Here is a 16,241-nt window from a genome sequence, read left to right on the forward strand (position 1 = left end):
CTGTCCTTTGCATATCTCTGTCTGTAGCCTATGTATGTGTCCTTTGCATATCTCTGTCTGTAGCCTATGCATGTGTCCTTTGCATATCTCTGTCTGTAGCCTATGTGTGTGTCCTTTGCATATCTCTGTCTGTAGCCTATGCATCTGTCCTTTGCATATCTCTGTCTGTAGCCTATGCATCTGTCCTTTGCATATCTCTGTCTGTAGCCTATGCATGTGTCCTTTGCATATCTCTGTCTGTAGCCTATGCATGTGTCCTTTGCATATATCTGTCTGTAGCCTATGCATCTGTCCTTTGCATATCTCTGTCTGTAGCCTATGCATGTGTCCTTTGCATATCTCTGTCTGTAGCCTATGCATGTGTCCTTTGCATATCTCTGTCTGTAGCCTATGCATGTGTCCTTTGCATATCTCTGTCTGTAGCCTATGCATGTGTCCTTTGCATATCTCTGTCTGTAGCCTATGCATGTGTCCTTTGCATATCTCTGTCTGTAGCCTATGTATGTGTCCTTTGCATATATCTGTCTGTAGCCTATGCATGTGTCATTTGCATATCTCTGTCTGTAGCCTATGCATGTGTCCTTTGCATATCTCTGTCTGTAGCCTATGCATGTGTCCTTTGCATATCTCTGTCTGTAGCCTATGTATGTGTCCTTTGCATATCTCTGTCTGTAGCCTATGTGTGTGTCCTTTGCATATCTCTGTCTTAGAGCTGGGTATTGGTTCAAATTTCAAGAATCGATTCGATTCCGATTCACAAGGTTGTGAATCGATTAATTTCGATTTGATTCGATTCCGATTCGATCAATTTCAATATGTTTCAAAATGTTTTTTGAGCTGTACCCTGAATTACATGTCCAGTTATGTAACATAGGGGTTCTGGTCGCGACCAGGTTAGCTTCAGAGGATAAGATCAAAATCCATGACAGACCCATATAATCGGCTCTCTGGAGTCACTCACCGTTCATATAAGATCGCCATATGAAAAATAGATTGCAGTCAACTGAGAATATAACAAGAAAAACATTTGTGGCTCTGTAGGCTACATAATTAAATTAAGCCTACTTACCACTTTATGTCTTAACAGCTCATATGCGTGGAGAAATATGATCACTATTAATCACCGCAGCGCATATCATAGGCTAAACGGAGCCTCAAATGGAGTGAGGGTGATATTCTCCTACATGCCAGAAAAGCCTATAGATGGGATAAATATGGGATAGCCCCAATACTAAATATGCAGGCTTCTTGCATGTTTCAGCTGGAACTGTGTCCTGTAGGCTGTATGCCAATATATGAGCAAAAATAGGCTAGTTTTTATCAATGAAAAGTATGCCCGCATCGTCTTAATTCAGTCCAGCAGTTTTCTCTTTTATATTAGGATATCATTATTATAGCCTATATATGAATTATTCGATCAGTGCAACCACACACACATAATGAGTGATAGAGATCATTATTCATTGAGCATGCTTTCTAAATCTATGGTCTAAATAGGCTTACAGATTGTGGAAATTTATAGACTGAGATTACACATTTAATGTACATTTACACTCGCACAAAGCTGTAGGAGACAGAAATCGCTGATCAAAATAAATCAAATGACTGATGTGAATACAAGCGGCAGCTTTAGACAGTCCTTCCCCCAACTATATCCAACGCGGATTTTCATTCTGCCATAGGTTACATTAAATATCCGCTAAAATCTCTGATCCCACTGTGGCTGCGCTTTTTCATTCAATGAGGAAATGGGTGTGGAAATGGGTGTGGGCGTGGATCAACTCAGCTGTTCATAATGTGATTGGCTGGCGCACCTCTTTCGCGTGGACGCGCGCCTGTGCACGAGCGAAAAACGTGCGCGTGCACAGGCAGATCCCAGGTCCACTTACACAGTAGAAAACCAGCGTCGTAGTATCAGTTAACTACGGTAGATAGCTTTGATCCTGTTCAGTCAAACCAGATCAAAGGGACTTATCGCGGATCTGTTAAACTAGTTTCGTAGTACAGGGCTCAGGTGGTGACAAAGGGTAAATAACCGCCTTTTCATCTGTCAATAAAGACACTTTCACAATTATGCACAGTGATTTGATTTCAGCCTATATAATTTCTAAAAGTAGATATTATTGATCAAACATTTCCATTCATGTAGCCTACAGTATTTATGTTTTTGTTTCAACTACAAACATAAATAAACGTCAACTTGAAACTATGTTTCAACTACCACACACAGCATAATATTTTAGCCTGTTTATTTTTTTTATTTTTTTATTTTTAATTAGGTGCCATCAGACAGTCTAAGTGTGGAGTCTTTCAGATGATGGACAGATACATGGATACATGGATACAGGCGTGTTGTTTTCAGTGAGAAGCTGTGGGCTCACAGTGAGCGGTTCTGCTGGAGTAGGTTTCAGGAGAGATGCTCCTCGGTCAATACATAATTCATCACTCTCCATCCCGTCACTCTCACAGGCCAATGCAACCTGCTCCTTTACCTGACTGATCTCCATCCCGTCACTCTCACAGGCCAATGCAACCTGCTCCTTTCCCTGACTGATCTTCATCCTGTCACTCTCACAGGCCAATGCAACCTGCTCCTTTCCCTGACTGATCTTCATCCTGTCACTCTCACAGGTCAATGCAACCTTCTCCTTTACCTGACTGATTTCCATCCTGTCACTCTCACAAGCCAATGCAACCTGCTCCTTTACCTGACTGATCTCCATCCCGTCACTCTCACAGGCCAATGCAACCTGCTCCTTTACCTGACTGATTTCCATCCTGTCACTCTCACAGGCCAATGCAACCTGCTCCTTTACCTGACTGATCTCCATCCCGTCACTCTCACAGGCCAATGCAACCTGCTCCTTTCCCTGACTCATTTCCATCCTGACTGATCTACGCTTGGCCTTTCCAGCAGGGACATACTGGGCACATAAACATGAAACGAGCGGACTAATGTACCTCAGCCAAACGCCAACGCGTGGAGAGATGCCCGCCACTAGGGCTGCACGATATTGGAAAAAACTGACAGTGCGATATTCCCGTCCCATGCGATATATATTGCGATATGACAAAATACAGATTTTCACCAGATTACCAGAATAGCTCTATTTGAAAGAAAATAATATTTCTAGAATGATTGGGATGATTTTGTAAAGGAGTCCATCTGATTTTGGAGGGGAAATTAGGTATTTTAATGTTTCTCAACCACTGGGCTGTGACCTACTGGTAGGCCTCAGAGCGTCATCTATCAGAGTGCATACACATTTTGACCAATGGATTTCCATGACTTACATACATGAAAAAGTGAGTGAGTTATGACATTCTACTACAAAATGTCACTAGCCTATACTTCACTTAGTGTAATGTAATGCAGACTTTAAAACCAGGGAAAGACAACATGTATGCTGTATCACCATATTACCATCCAACATCTAAGACCATAGTCTCAAATCACAATATGGATATACATTTTATAGATTGCCCACCCCTAATATTGAGTGTCAGAATCTACCTCCCAATATTGCTATTTGCAGAAAAACATTAGATTTAATTGATTATAATCACTGCTTTCAACTTCTTTCGTTCTTCTAAGTTCTAACATTTCAATAAATCAACAATGAAACACCGCTGCCACTTCACACACTTGGTCTGACCCCCCTCCAGAAACTACCAAGTGGTACGCTCCGCATTTGGGGAGTTCCGGTTTTTGAGCGCACAGAGAGAGGCAGTACAGAGAGGAGGATTCACATGCAGCCGACCGTTGACAAACAATTAATTCGTGAAAAGTAATAAATATACATTTAATTGCCCAGCTATGTCTATTGTCTTTTTATTTTCACCGACATGTTTTGTGTAAATGAGTCGCTATGTATGATTAACTCTACCGTAACGTTACTGCTATCATGTGATGCAACATCAGAGACTGAGGGGGGGAGACAGCCGCAGTGATAACACGGACAACTTCGTTCTCAGTAATCACTTCAGCCTTCGTGTCATAAGTTGCGGTCTTGCTTTTTGGTGTTTCAAGAGTAAATATCTCCACTCCACGGACATGTTGAGTTACAGCAGCCAGCCTGCTGTATACTAGTGCGCTGCAAGCTGTGGACAGTCCGCCTCCGCAATCACATCGTTTACAGACGGGCTACTGTCAGCAACCCAACATAAGCAAAAACAATTCAATTGAGCTCTCTGTGCATGTTTGTTGTGTTGAAGCTAAGCACTAAATGAGTGAGTACAGTAGCGGGGCGTCTCTCTCCTTTGAGAGAACCTCATTTCACTCAGTAGGTTACCCCTAAAGTGAGAGTTTATCAAGCAACATGACGAGTTAATTTGCTTTTTGACATCGCACGTCCTGCGATGTGACTATCGCGCATGCGCACATTGCGATGACGATGTGTAAACGATATATCGTGCAGCCCTACCCGCCACAATATCCAGGAGGCAATTTGTTCCATTTCACCTTTGATGTGTTTTTAGAGTTTATCACGAAGAAGACAGGACGCCACTTTGCAGTCTGGGTGTTTAGTTTGAAGTGTTTATTCAGAGAGTCCTGACAGACTGTCGCTCAACAAAACATGCTGCACCGGCAGATCATTTCATCACTTTCAGTAACATTTTGACAAATTTTGATTTTGTCCCCCCTTCCCTCCCAGGAGAATGTAACTTGTTTCAGGACATTTACTTGGTGAAAGTGACATTGTCTCGGAGAAAGTTTCTTGTTTCAAGATTTTGTTGAAAGGGCCAACTCTGGTCACGATATCTTAATACATCAGAGGATTTTTGAGAAATGTAACTTAAAAGTTAATCTCCTTATTTTGCACATCCTCAACCCTGCTCTCTCTCTCTCTCTCTCGCTCTCTCTCTCGCTCTCTCTCCCTCTCCATTTGAGTGACACCATAAATGTAACGGTTTTATTAGAAGTCTGTTGCTTGTCTGCAATATAAGGAATCCCACCCACCCCAAATGGAAGTGAACCGGCAGGTCCTTGCACTATTGGCTAAAACCTTCCCATGGGCACCTGTGTGGACGATCCTTATCTGGAATCCCTAACCCCTCCACTTATTTTATTATAGACCAGGGCTTCACAAACTTTTTCATCTTGGGACCCAAAAGATACATTTTGTGTCTCCCTGGGACCCAAACTCACAAAAACGGAGTTGCCAGGACCAGTTGGCGATCCCCCCTCCCCCCAAATTGGGTCCAGACTCGTAGTTAGGGAAACACTTTTATAGACTATCACTATTCATCACTATCACTATTGACAAACAAATGGACAAGTACATTATGCCCTGTGAAGATAGAATTGGATGTATACTGGTTCTATGTACCTCTCAGAAATTAACAGTACACTTTGCAACCCATAGAGTAACACTTTTCAATCTATTATAAACAAAGTATATGTGAAGATTTGTTTGATGTCTGTGTCTGTTGTGTCTATATCTGTTTCTTTCCATAAAAAACTAGAAAAACAAAGTCACAAAAGAAAAGCAAAAGAAAAGGAAAAAGAAAATGTCTCTGCTGATAGCTACAGCCTCGGATCTATTCGGCTCCAGCAGAGATGGCTTAGAAACCAGATGACGCAACAGTGAATCAGAGCTACAACAGAGACAGTTAGTGTACTGTAGGCTATAGATAGATCACACCAGATCTATATAACTATACACCAGATCGGCAATATGTCATTTTGTAGGCGGCTGCTGGCGGCACATGTTCCCGCCCCCTTTTAGGGGGGAAACACAAGCCTCTCCCCGTTGACCTTAAAGGGATACACCACTTTTTGGGGAAGTTTAGCTTATTTGCCACATCAGACAGATTATGTGCATTTTGGATTAACATTTCATCGTGTGGTGAGTATTGTATTTTGCTGCCGTGAGATGTGTGTTTTGGCAGATTTTTAACAGCTGTACCATTACCCTCCATTCTATGGTGATAATTACTAACTTCACGACTGTAGCTCACTGTAAACTGAGCGGACAGTGCCGGTAAGGCATGGTGTATCTTGGTTATGTGGGGGGGATGTGGCAAATGAGCTAAACTTCCAAAATAGTGGTGTATCCCTATGTAAAATAGCACTACAAAAATAAATTATAGAAAAATAATAGAATCCATTTTGTTTATTAATGACCCCAAAACACGATGACATGACAATATATTACAACTCGGCCGGCCACACGGAAAGATACACCGGAAATATGACTTTGACCCATCTAAAATCATGTGACTCATGACCCGTCTCTGACCTGGTTCCGGTGTCCGCCTGTTGCTACTTTAGTCTTCCGACATTAAATGCTGCTATAGTGGAGCCCAGCGTCGTTGTAGGCTACCTAGGCTCAGGGCTGTAATGTAAATATGTGACGTGAGTCACATGATTTTAGATGGGTCAAAGTCATATGTCCGATGTATCTTGCCCATTCTATGGCCAGATGACTTGTAATATATTGTCATGTCATGGTGTTTTGTGGTCATTAATAAACGAGATTGATTCTGTTATTTTTCTATACATTGTTTGGGGTAGTGCTATTTTACATTGAAGTCAGCAGGGAGAGGCTTGTGTTTTTCACCTAAAAGGGGGCAGGGCCTAATTGCCAATCTGATGTATCTTTGGCTGCAGATTGCTAGCTGCTAACCATTAGCTACAGATCACTAGCACTTCAACTAGCTGCTAACCATTAGCTACAGATCACTAGCACTTCAACTAGTTGCTAACCATTAGCTACAGATCACTAGCACTTCAACTAGCTGCTAACCATTAGCTACAGATCACTAGCACTTCAACGGGAGTGGCCAGAGTGGAAACAACATTTGTCAAGGTACCGGGTCATATAAGCTCAACAATCCTATATTCAATGAACAAGGGTGGTTTTTCACTGGAGGCCAAACTGACCCCAGGTCCGGTTTGTTTGATCAGTGTGAACCGTGCCCGGGTTGAAAAAGTGGTCTGGGGAACGCTTCAAGTGTGCCAGGAACACTTGAGTGTGAACACAAGCGTACCCAAACACTGAAGTGAACTGCTATTTTTTTTTACTGTGTGACGACCAGTTATCCATTGGTTTGGACTTTCGCTAGCCTGGGAACCTGACACTAGCTACCAGCTAGCTCATTAGCAAATTCAATGCAGTGCAATGTGAATTCTTTTGGCGATGCCAGCCGAGTTGGTCACTGTATAGAAAATAAACAACACACAAACTTGTATTTCCCTCTTGTAGTAGATCAGAGAAACAAAAGTCCAAACCAGAGGATCAACTGGTCGTCCACTCTAATACTATCCACATAATCTTCTTTGTTGTGTTTATTGGCAAAGTGCAAGCCAACTAGGTGCATATTGCCACCTACTGTATGGGAGTCAGTAGGCAAGTGTTCCCGGACAGCATTTGTAATGTGAAAGCTGACCAGCAGGGGGAGAGGGGAGGGGCATCGTACGTGGGCACGGAGCGATTGCTTTCGTTCCCAGTGTGAAAACGCGTGTTAGTATAAAACACACGGACCAGCCATGTACAGTACTAGGTTTTGTTTCATGATTTCTTCATCATATTGGCATATACACTGTAAGTCAGTGAGATCATTTGACTACAGATATCATGAAATAAGATGATACGTCTGGAACAATAAGTTCAAATCACAACTTGTCATTTTTTGCAGTGTTGCCAATGATTGTATGAATGAATGAATTTTAAAATTGTTGTTTACATTCTAGCAGCCAACGGCGTTGCTGGAAAGATAAACATAATTCTGCACAGTCAGACTTTGTTGTCACTGAACTTTTATTTATGACATCATGTCTTGGCCGTATTGAATCCTGAGCCTCATATTGTGTATGAATCATATCATGAGACAAGCAGATCATCTCAACCCTACCAAGGAGACATGCTGCTGCTCCCACATGTCCCAACTTATAAATGAGGCTGCATTTCCATTCTAATCCGGCTCAGAAAATATGTAAATTATAAAAATATATATATGAAAAGAAAAAAGAAATCAGTAGTAGGAACGGCTACATTAATTATCCACAAAAATAACTACAAAAGAGCGCCTGGTCTTTGAAGAGACAGCGCTAAATGTCACCCGCAGCCTTTGAAGCTGCTCACTAGCTGCTTTGTCTCTCACTTCTCCTTGACATGAAACAGACAGACAGACAGACAGACAGACAGACAGACAAACAGACAGAGAGACAACAAGACACACAGACAGACAGACAGACAGACAGACAGAGACAGACAGACAGACAGACAGACAGACAGACAGACAGATAGATAGACAGACAGAGACAGACAGACAGACAGACAGACAGAGACAGACAGACATACATACAGAGACAGACAGAGAGATAGACAGACAGAGACAGACAGGCAAACAGAGACAGACAGACATACATACAGAGACAGACAGACAGAGACAGACAGACAGACAGACAGACAGACAGACATACTGTACATACAGAGACAGACAGAGAGATAGACAGACAGACAGAGACAGACAGACAGACAGACAGATAGACAGACAGAGACAGACAGCCAGCACGCTGAGGGACATTTCAACTGGGGGTTAGGATACATTGACAGGAGCTTCTTCACAGGCTGCTCTGCTGGGACGTCAGTGCAGAGGAACCGTCCCACTCTGGTTTAACTGACTCCTCTTTTACACTCGACAGGAATCAGTGGCACTTTTTTTGACAGTTACTTACAATCAATGTAGAGGAGTTTATCTGCACGAATATATTGAAGACTCACATATATCTGTTATACGCTAAGTGCAAGTGCAAGCATTCTCTTTGCCAGTTTCTAGTACTCAAAATCTCAAAAAAGAAAACTTTTATATTTTATATTTTAATTACCACTGAGTCAGTTCATCAAAGCATGATGTGTTACAGCGAGCCAGTGGTAAGTACACAAAAAAGGGGGGTATTTTGAGTGCTAGAAATGAGCAACAATAAGGATAATGATAATCCTTGCCCTTGCAATGGGCGTAAGATATAACCTGCCTTATTCCCAAGTAGCTCATGTCACCCTGAAACCTCCAGGGATGTGTTATAATTGCAGAAATCAGTGGTCATTTTAATCCTATGTCAAGCTGTCATGTCTGGAATTTTTAACGGAAACATTCGAGCAAAAATGAGGAAATGTATTTTGGTGAAAGCGACAGGTAGGACAAAAGTGTTGCTTCCCTAAATCAAGTGAAGAATTGTAGAATCTTAATTTTGGGGGATTTCGCAGATTTCGCAGAACACCAGTCCCGTGTGTAGAGGAATTTGTGACATATAGTTTAAACACTTATGCTAAATAAATAAAACTATATAAACACTCAGTAACAATAAATACCCTACAATGATAAAACTGCTTGTTCGCAAGCTTGAATCAGTAGTTTCCATCACAACAAGCAATCTACATAGTATATGTAAGCACTAAGGCGTGCAGTGTTGGAACAAGGTGTTTGGTGCTTCTTAAGCACCTGAAATAAGCCCCAGGTAAGCCCCAGGTAAGCTCTAAACATACATACTGGTATAGGGACAAACAAGACCTCACACTCAGGGCAGGTCATATAACCACAGTAGACCACAGATATCACTTTACATACAGTATATTCAGCATGTTATGACTGTGTATTAATTCCAGCAGCATGCTGTAACAAGGGTTTGACCCCTAGGGACTTTTGAAGGCTGAAATAAGCTGCTGATAGCTGATATTTTGATATTCACCATGTTTAAAGTCATAATCTCAAAGATTTTCATCTAAATAAATGTCTGTTAAGTCACTATCTATCTGATAGTGACTTAACACAATGGTCATTGACCCTATGGCCCACTGATGGAAGTCTTTGCATTTTCAGTATTGCAGCATTTATGAACTTGGTGTCTGTGGTGACACAGGGTGGGCGGAGCTAACACAACAGACTCACTCTGTAGACAGGGTGGGCGGAGCTAACACAACAGACTCACTCTGTAGACAGGGTGGGCGGAGCTAACACAACAGACTCACTCTGTAGACAGGGTGGGCGGAGCTAACACAATAGACCCACTATGAATGCGTAGAAAGTAATGAAAAGGAATGTGTGTAGAAAGAAGGTAAAGTGCCTGAGGAGTTGAGCAAAAAGTTGTCTCTTCTAGGGGGCGGGAAACACCAGAGTCCCCACAATACGATATTATCACGATACTCTTAAATGAAAAATAATTAATAGTAAAAATTATGATATATTGTGATTTATTACCTTTTTTCAACTGCTAATTATGTCCCTGAAAGCGAAAAAACAACAACAACTGCCAACATCTGTTTTATCTAATGACACATTTTCCAGTCTGTTCATCTCATTTCAATCATATTTATTGCAGCAAAATGGGATCGTCAAGCAGACAGACGGAGCAATTCACTGTGATAAATGTTGCCTGACAGTTTATAGAATGGAGATAGTTGGCGTTCGTGTGATAGGATATATTGCCACACAAAACATCACGATACGATGCTGCGTCGAGCCCCTCCCACTATGCTGCGTCGAGCCCCTCCCACTTCTGCTTCAGCCTGCCATGATGTGCTTGACGAACGCCTCGTAGTTAATGCAGCCGTTGGCGTCTTCCTGTCCTCCCATCAGCTGCTCCACCTCCTTCTCTGTCATCTTCTCCCCCAGTGAGGCCAGTACGTGTCTTAGCTCCGCCCCCATCACCGTTCCGTTCCCTTCCTTATCGAACACCCGGAGACCCTCCACAAAGTCCTCGAATGTCCCCTGGTCTTTAGACTGAGCCACGTGCTGCAGCATGGGCAGGAAGGTCTCAAAGTCCACCAGTTTACTGTCCATCTCCTCGGCCTTGGGTCTGCCCAGAACGCGCTGGACCTCGACGTTGGTCGGGTTCTGTCCCAGAGCTCTCATCACATCTCCACACTGAGCGTACGTGATCTTCATCTGGCTGCCTGGAGTCCTGTCAAACAGCTGGAAGGCCTCTTTGAACTCTTCGATCTGATCGGCGCTGAACTCGATCTTGACGCTGTGCGGGTCGAAGTCGGGCTCTTTGGCCGCCTCCGGCTCTGGAGAAGCTTTCGCCACTTCCTTCTTTGGCTCAGGTTTCTTAGGGGCCATGATGGACGGATGAGTATGACGAGAGGAGGAAAAGGCGGCTGATTTAATGGAGAGAGGGATATTTAAAGGAAGGAGAGAGCGAGGAGAGAGATTTAAAGGGAGGAGAGAAAAGAACAGAGCGAGAGGTTTAAATGAAAGAGAGCGAGATCAGAGAGGAGAGGAGACAGAGCAGCTCTCTCTGTAGAAGGCTTTTAAACCCCTCAGCCTCGCCCACCCAACACACACACATGGACGTCCACGTCCTTTTATGGTCAGGAGATGGAATTCTCTCAGGCCTTCTGCTGCAGAAAGACACACTTCAAATAGAGTTCAAGACATTCTACTATTCTCCACTGATCCACCATGACCTTCAACACAGGTCAAAACATATTCTCTATAGCAGCGCTTCCCAAACTAGGGTATGTGGAGGTACTACAGCGGGGTGGAGGTACTACAGGGGGGCGGAGGTACTACAGGGGGGTGGAGGTACTACAGGGGGTACTTGAGAGAAAGGGGAAAATGGAAAAACGTAAGAATAAATCGTGAGAATAAATTCAACATTGAAAATAAATCTGATCAGGAGGCACTAAGGCCATGTTCAGACTAGGAGGCCAAATCTGATTGGTGAACTTTAGTGACTGACCTATTAATGACTTTATGCAGATTGGTTTTATGAGTCTGGACGCTCCAAGTCTGATTTGTGTCACTTGTCCCAAACCACATATGGAGGTAGTTTCCAATCTGCTTTTGACTGATGTGACTTGAGTGCGGACGCGCAGATCCACCAAATCTGATTTGAACGTCACTCGCAACTCACCATCAAATGCTTCTGCGCAGGAAAACCATGTCACCAACGTACGTATTTACTGACGCCCACGTCATTACCATAGCAACCCATGCAGATAGGCTATTTAGGTCTGGACACACAGATCCGACTTGAGAATCAGATTTGTGGCAGTGCGGACACACTCCCAAATCAGATTTGGGAAACCAATCAAGATAATGATGATTAATGACTTTATCAGCAAATCAGATTTGCCTGTAATGTGAACATGGCCTAAATGTAACGCTTTCACTCATTGCATCATATAGTTTTCGAAGCAAAATGTTGTCGTCAGGTAAGGGCGTTATACTTGGATTCAGAGATCAGTTTGAGAACCACTGGACTATAGGAACAGTAGACTTCAAGACATTCTATTCTCTATCGAGCCACCATCATGGTAAATAGACTTCAAGACGTTATACTATTCTACGTTCCCAAACTTTTCAGACGAAGTGCCACACTATATGTACCAAAGATCATTTCTCAAGTACCACAGCAGATTAGAGCTTAGATCAGGCCCAAAGAAACAAGCCAGACCCGACTCGAGCCCGTTCTGTCTGAGCCCGGCCCGGCCCGTCCCATTGGTTGCATTCATGGACCCCAGCGCCAACCCGACATTGTCTTAGAAAGTTGGCTGTTTATCTAAACTATATAACATGTCTGTTCAGTCTTATGAATACATACGCTTTTAAGGTTAACTTACAATGTTATATATCACACCAAATATTACCCCAATTATATTAAACAAATTATTATATCTGTCCACGAGCCCGACGCGGCCCGACGCAGCCCCGAGGAAATAAAAGGTGAATTCCGGCATAAACTACACAAGGCTGTTTGTAGAGGGGGATGATCGCTTATTTGCCAGACAAGTGACGGACACACCCAAATTCAAGTTACACCCATTCACACACAGATGGCGGCAGGTTACCATGCAGGGTGCTGGCACACCATCAGGAGCAATTTGGGGTTCAGTGTCTTGCCCAAGGGCACTTCGACATGCAGAGTGGAGGCGGCGGGAATCGAACCACCGACCTGTTTTATCCAAAGCGATTAGTGGACAACCCGCTCTACCTCCTGAGCTACAGCCGAAATCATCCTGTGACTGAATGTGTAAATGTTCAGCTCTGTTTGAAATCATCCTGTGACTGAATGTATAAATGTTCAGCTCTGTTTGAAATCATCCTGTGACTGAATGTATAAATGTTCAGCTCTGTTAGAAATCATCCTGTGACTGAATGTATAAATGTTCAGCTCTGTTAGAAATCATCCTGTGACTGAATGTGTAAATGCTCAGCTCTGTTTGAAAATCATCCTGTGACTGAATGTGTAAATGCTCAGCTCTGTTTGAAAATCATCCTGTGACTGAATGTGTAAATGTTCAGCTCTGTTTGAAATCATCCTGTGACTGAATGTGTAAATGTTCAGCTCTGTTTGAAATCATCCTGTGACTGAATGTGTAAATGTTCAGCTCTGTTTGAAATCATCCTGTGACTGAATGTGTAAATGTTCAGCTCTGTTAGAAATCATCCTGTGACTGAATGTATAAATGTTCAGCTCTGTTTGAAATCATCCTGTGACTGAATGTGTAAATGTTCAGCTCTGTTTGAAAATCATCCTGTGACTGAATGTGTAAATGTTCAGCTCTGTTAGAAATCATCCTGTGACTGAATGTGTAAATGCTCAGCTCTGTTAGAAATCATCCTGTGACTGAATGTGTAAATGTTCAGCTCTGTTTGAAATCATCCTGTGACTGAATGTATAAATGTTCAGCTCTGTTTGAAATCATCCTGTGACTGAATGTGTAAATGTTCAGCTCTGTTTGAAAATCATCCTGTGACTGAATGTGTAAATGTTCAGCTCTGTTAGAAATCATCCTGTGACTGAATGTGTAAATGCTCAGCTCTGTTTGAAATCATCCTGTGACTGAATGTGTAAATGTTCAGCTCTGTTAGAAATCATCCTGTGACTGAATGTATAAATGTTCAGCTCTGTTAGAAATCATCCTGTGACTGAATGTATAAATGTTCAGCTCTGTTAGAAATCATCCTGTGACTGAATGTATAAATGTTCAGCTCTGTTTGAAATCATCCTGTGACTGAATGTGTAAATGTTCAGCTCTGTTTGAAATCATCCTGTGACTGAATGTATAAATGTTCAGCTCTGTTTGAAATCATCCTGTGACTGAATGTATAAATGTTCAGCTCTGTTTGAAATCATCCTGTGACTGAATGTGTAAATGTTCAGCTCTGTTTGAAATCATCCTGTGACTGAATGTATAAATGTTCAGCTCTGTTTGAAATCATCCTGTGACTGAATGTATAAATGTTCAGCTCTGTTAGAAATCATCCTGTGACTGAATGTATAAATGCTCAGCTCTGTTTGAAATCATCCTGTGACTGAATGTGTAAATGTTCAGCTCTGTTAGAAATCATCCTGTGACTGAATGTATAAATGTTCAGCTCTGTTAGAAATCATCCTGTGACTGAATGTATAAATGTGCAGCTCTGTTTGAAATCATCCTGTGACTGAATGTGTAAATGTTCAGCTCTGTTTGAAATCATCCTGTGACTGAATGTGTAAATGTTCAGCTCTGTTTGAAATCATCCTGTGACTGAATGTGTAAATGTTCAGCTCTGTTTGAAATCATCCTGTGACTGAATGTGTAAATGTTCAGCTCTGTTTGAAATCATCCTGTGACTGAATGTGTAAATGTTCAGCTCTGTTTGAAATCATCCTGTGACTGAATGTATAAATGTTCAGCTCTGTTTGAAATCATCCTGTGACTGAATGTGTAAATGTTCAGCTCTGTTTGAAATCATCCTGTGACTGAATGTGTAAATGTTCAGCTCACATCAGAGTGTGATTTCTAATGTGTCCACTGCGCGCTCGCAGGAGCCTCCAAAGACAAAATATGAGTCATTCTGTTGTGTTCGCCTCTCGGGTCTCTCGTCTACACCGAGGGTGAGAAAACAGAGGGCAGAGAGCAGAGAGAGAGACTATATATGAGGGTATGTGATGGAGAGAGAGAGAGACTATATATAAGGGTATGTGATAGAGAGAGAGAGAGACTATATATAAGGGTATGTGATAGAGAGAGAGAGAGACTATATATAAGGGTATGTGATGGAGAGAGAGAGAGACTATATATAAGGGTATGTGATAGAGAGAGAGAGAGACTATATATAAGGGTATGTGATAGAGAGAGAGAGAGACTATATATAAGGGTATGTGATAGAGAGAGAGAGAGACTATATATAAGGGTATGTGATAGAGAGAGAGAGAGAGACTATATATAAGGGTATGTGATAGAGAGAGAGAGAGACTATATAATGTATAAGGGTATGTGATAGAGAGAGAGAGAGAGAGAGAGAGACTATATATAAGGGTAAGTGATGGAGAGAGAGAGAGACTATATATAAGGGTATGTGATGGAGAGAGAGAGACTATATATGAGGGTATGTGATGGAGAGAGAGAGAGACTATATAATGTATAAGGGTATGTGATAGAGAGAGAGAGAGAGAGAGAGAGACTATATATAAGGGTAAGTGATGGAGAGAGAGAGAGACTATATATAAGGGTATGTGATGGAGAGAGAGAGACTATATATGAGGGTATGTGATGGAGAGAGAGAGAGACTATATATAAGGGTATGTGATGGAGAGAGAGATAGACTATATATAAGGGTATGTGATAGAGAGAGAGAGAGACTATATATAAGGGTATGTGATAGAGAGAGAGAGAGAGACTATATATAAGGGTATGTGATAGAGAGAGAGAGAGAGACTATATATAAGGGTATGTGATAGAGAGAGAGAGAGACTATATAATGTATAAGGGTATGTGATAGAGAGAGAGAGAGAGAGAGAGAGAGAGACTATATATAAGGGTAAGTGATGGAGAGAGAGAGAGACTATATATAAGGGTATGTGATGGAGAGAGAGAGACTATATATGAGGGTATGTGATGGAGAGAGAGAGAGACTATATAATGTATAAGGGTATGTGATAGAGAGAGAGAGAGAGAGAGAGAGACTATATATAAGGGTAAGTGATGGAGAGAGAGAGAGACTATATATAAGGGTATGTGATGGAGAGAGAGAGACTATATATGAGGGTATGTGATGGAGAGAGAGAGAGACTATATATAAGGGTATGTGATGGAGAGAGAGATAGACTATATATAAGGGTATGTGATGGAGAGAGAGACTATATATGAGGGTATGTGATGGAGAGAGAGAGAGACTATATATGAGGGTATGTGATGGAGAGAGAGAGAGACTATATATAAGGGTATGTGATGGAGAGAGAGAGAGAGACTATATATAAGGGTATGTGATGGAGAGAGAGAGAGACTATATATAAGGGTATGTGA

At 42.1% G+C, this 16,241-nt stretch overlaps 1 protein-coding gene across 1 annotated transcript; it reads right to left on the reverse strand.

The window, feature by feature from the left end:
• Nucleotides 1-10,506: 10,506 nt before the first annotated feature.
• On the reverse strand, nucleotides 10,507-11,076 carry LOC310791932 (myosin light chain 4-like; the record flags this gene model as incomplete). The annotated part of the gene is made up of 1 exon (XM_083653616.1): nucleotides 10,507-11,076. The coding sequence occupies exon 1, from the start codon at nucleotides 11,062-11,064 to the stop codon at nucleotides 10,507-10,509; it is 558 nt and encodes a 185-aa protein (XP_083509742.1). The 5' UTR covers nucleotides 11,065-11,076.
• Nucleotides 11,077-16,241: the final 5,165 nt, after the last annotated feature.

The sequence above is a fragment of the Poromitra crassiceps genome (assembly GCF_964638095.1).
Source record: "Poromitra crassiceps genome assembly, chromosome: 17".
NCBI classification, from domain to species: Eukaryota; Metazoa; Chordata; class Actinopteri; order Beryciformes; family Melamphaidae; genus Poromitra; species Poromitra crassiceps.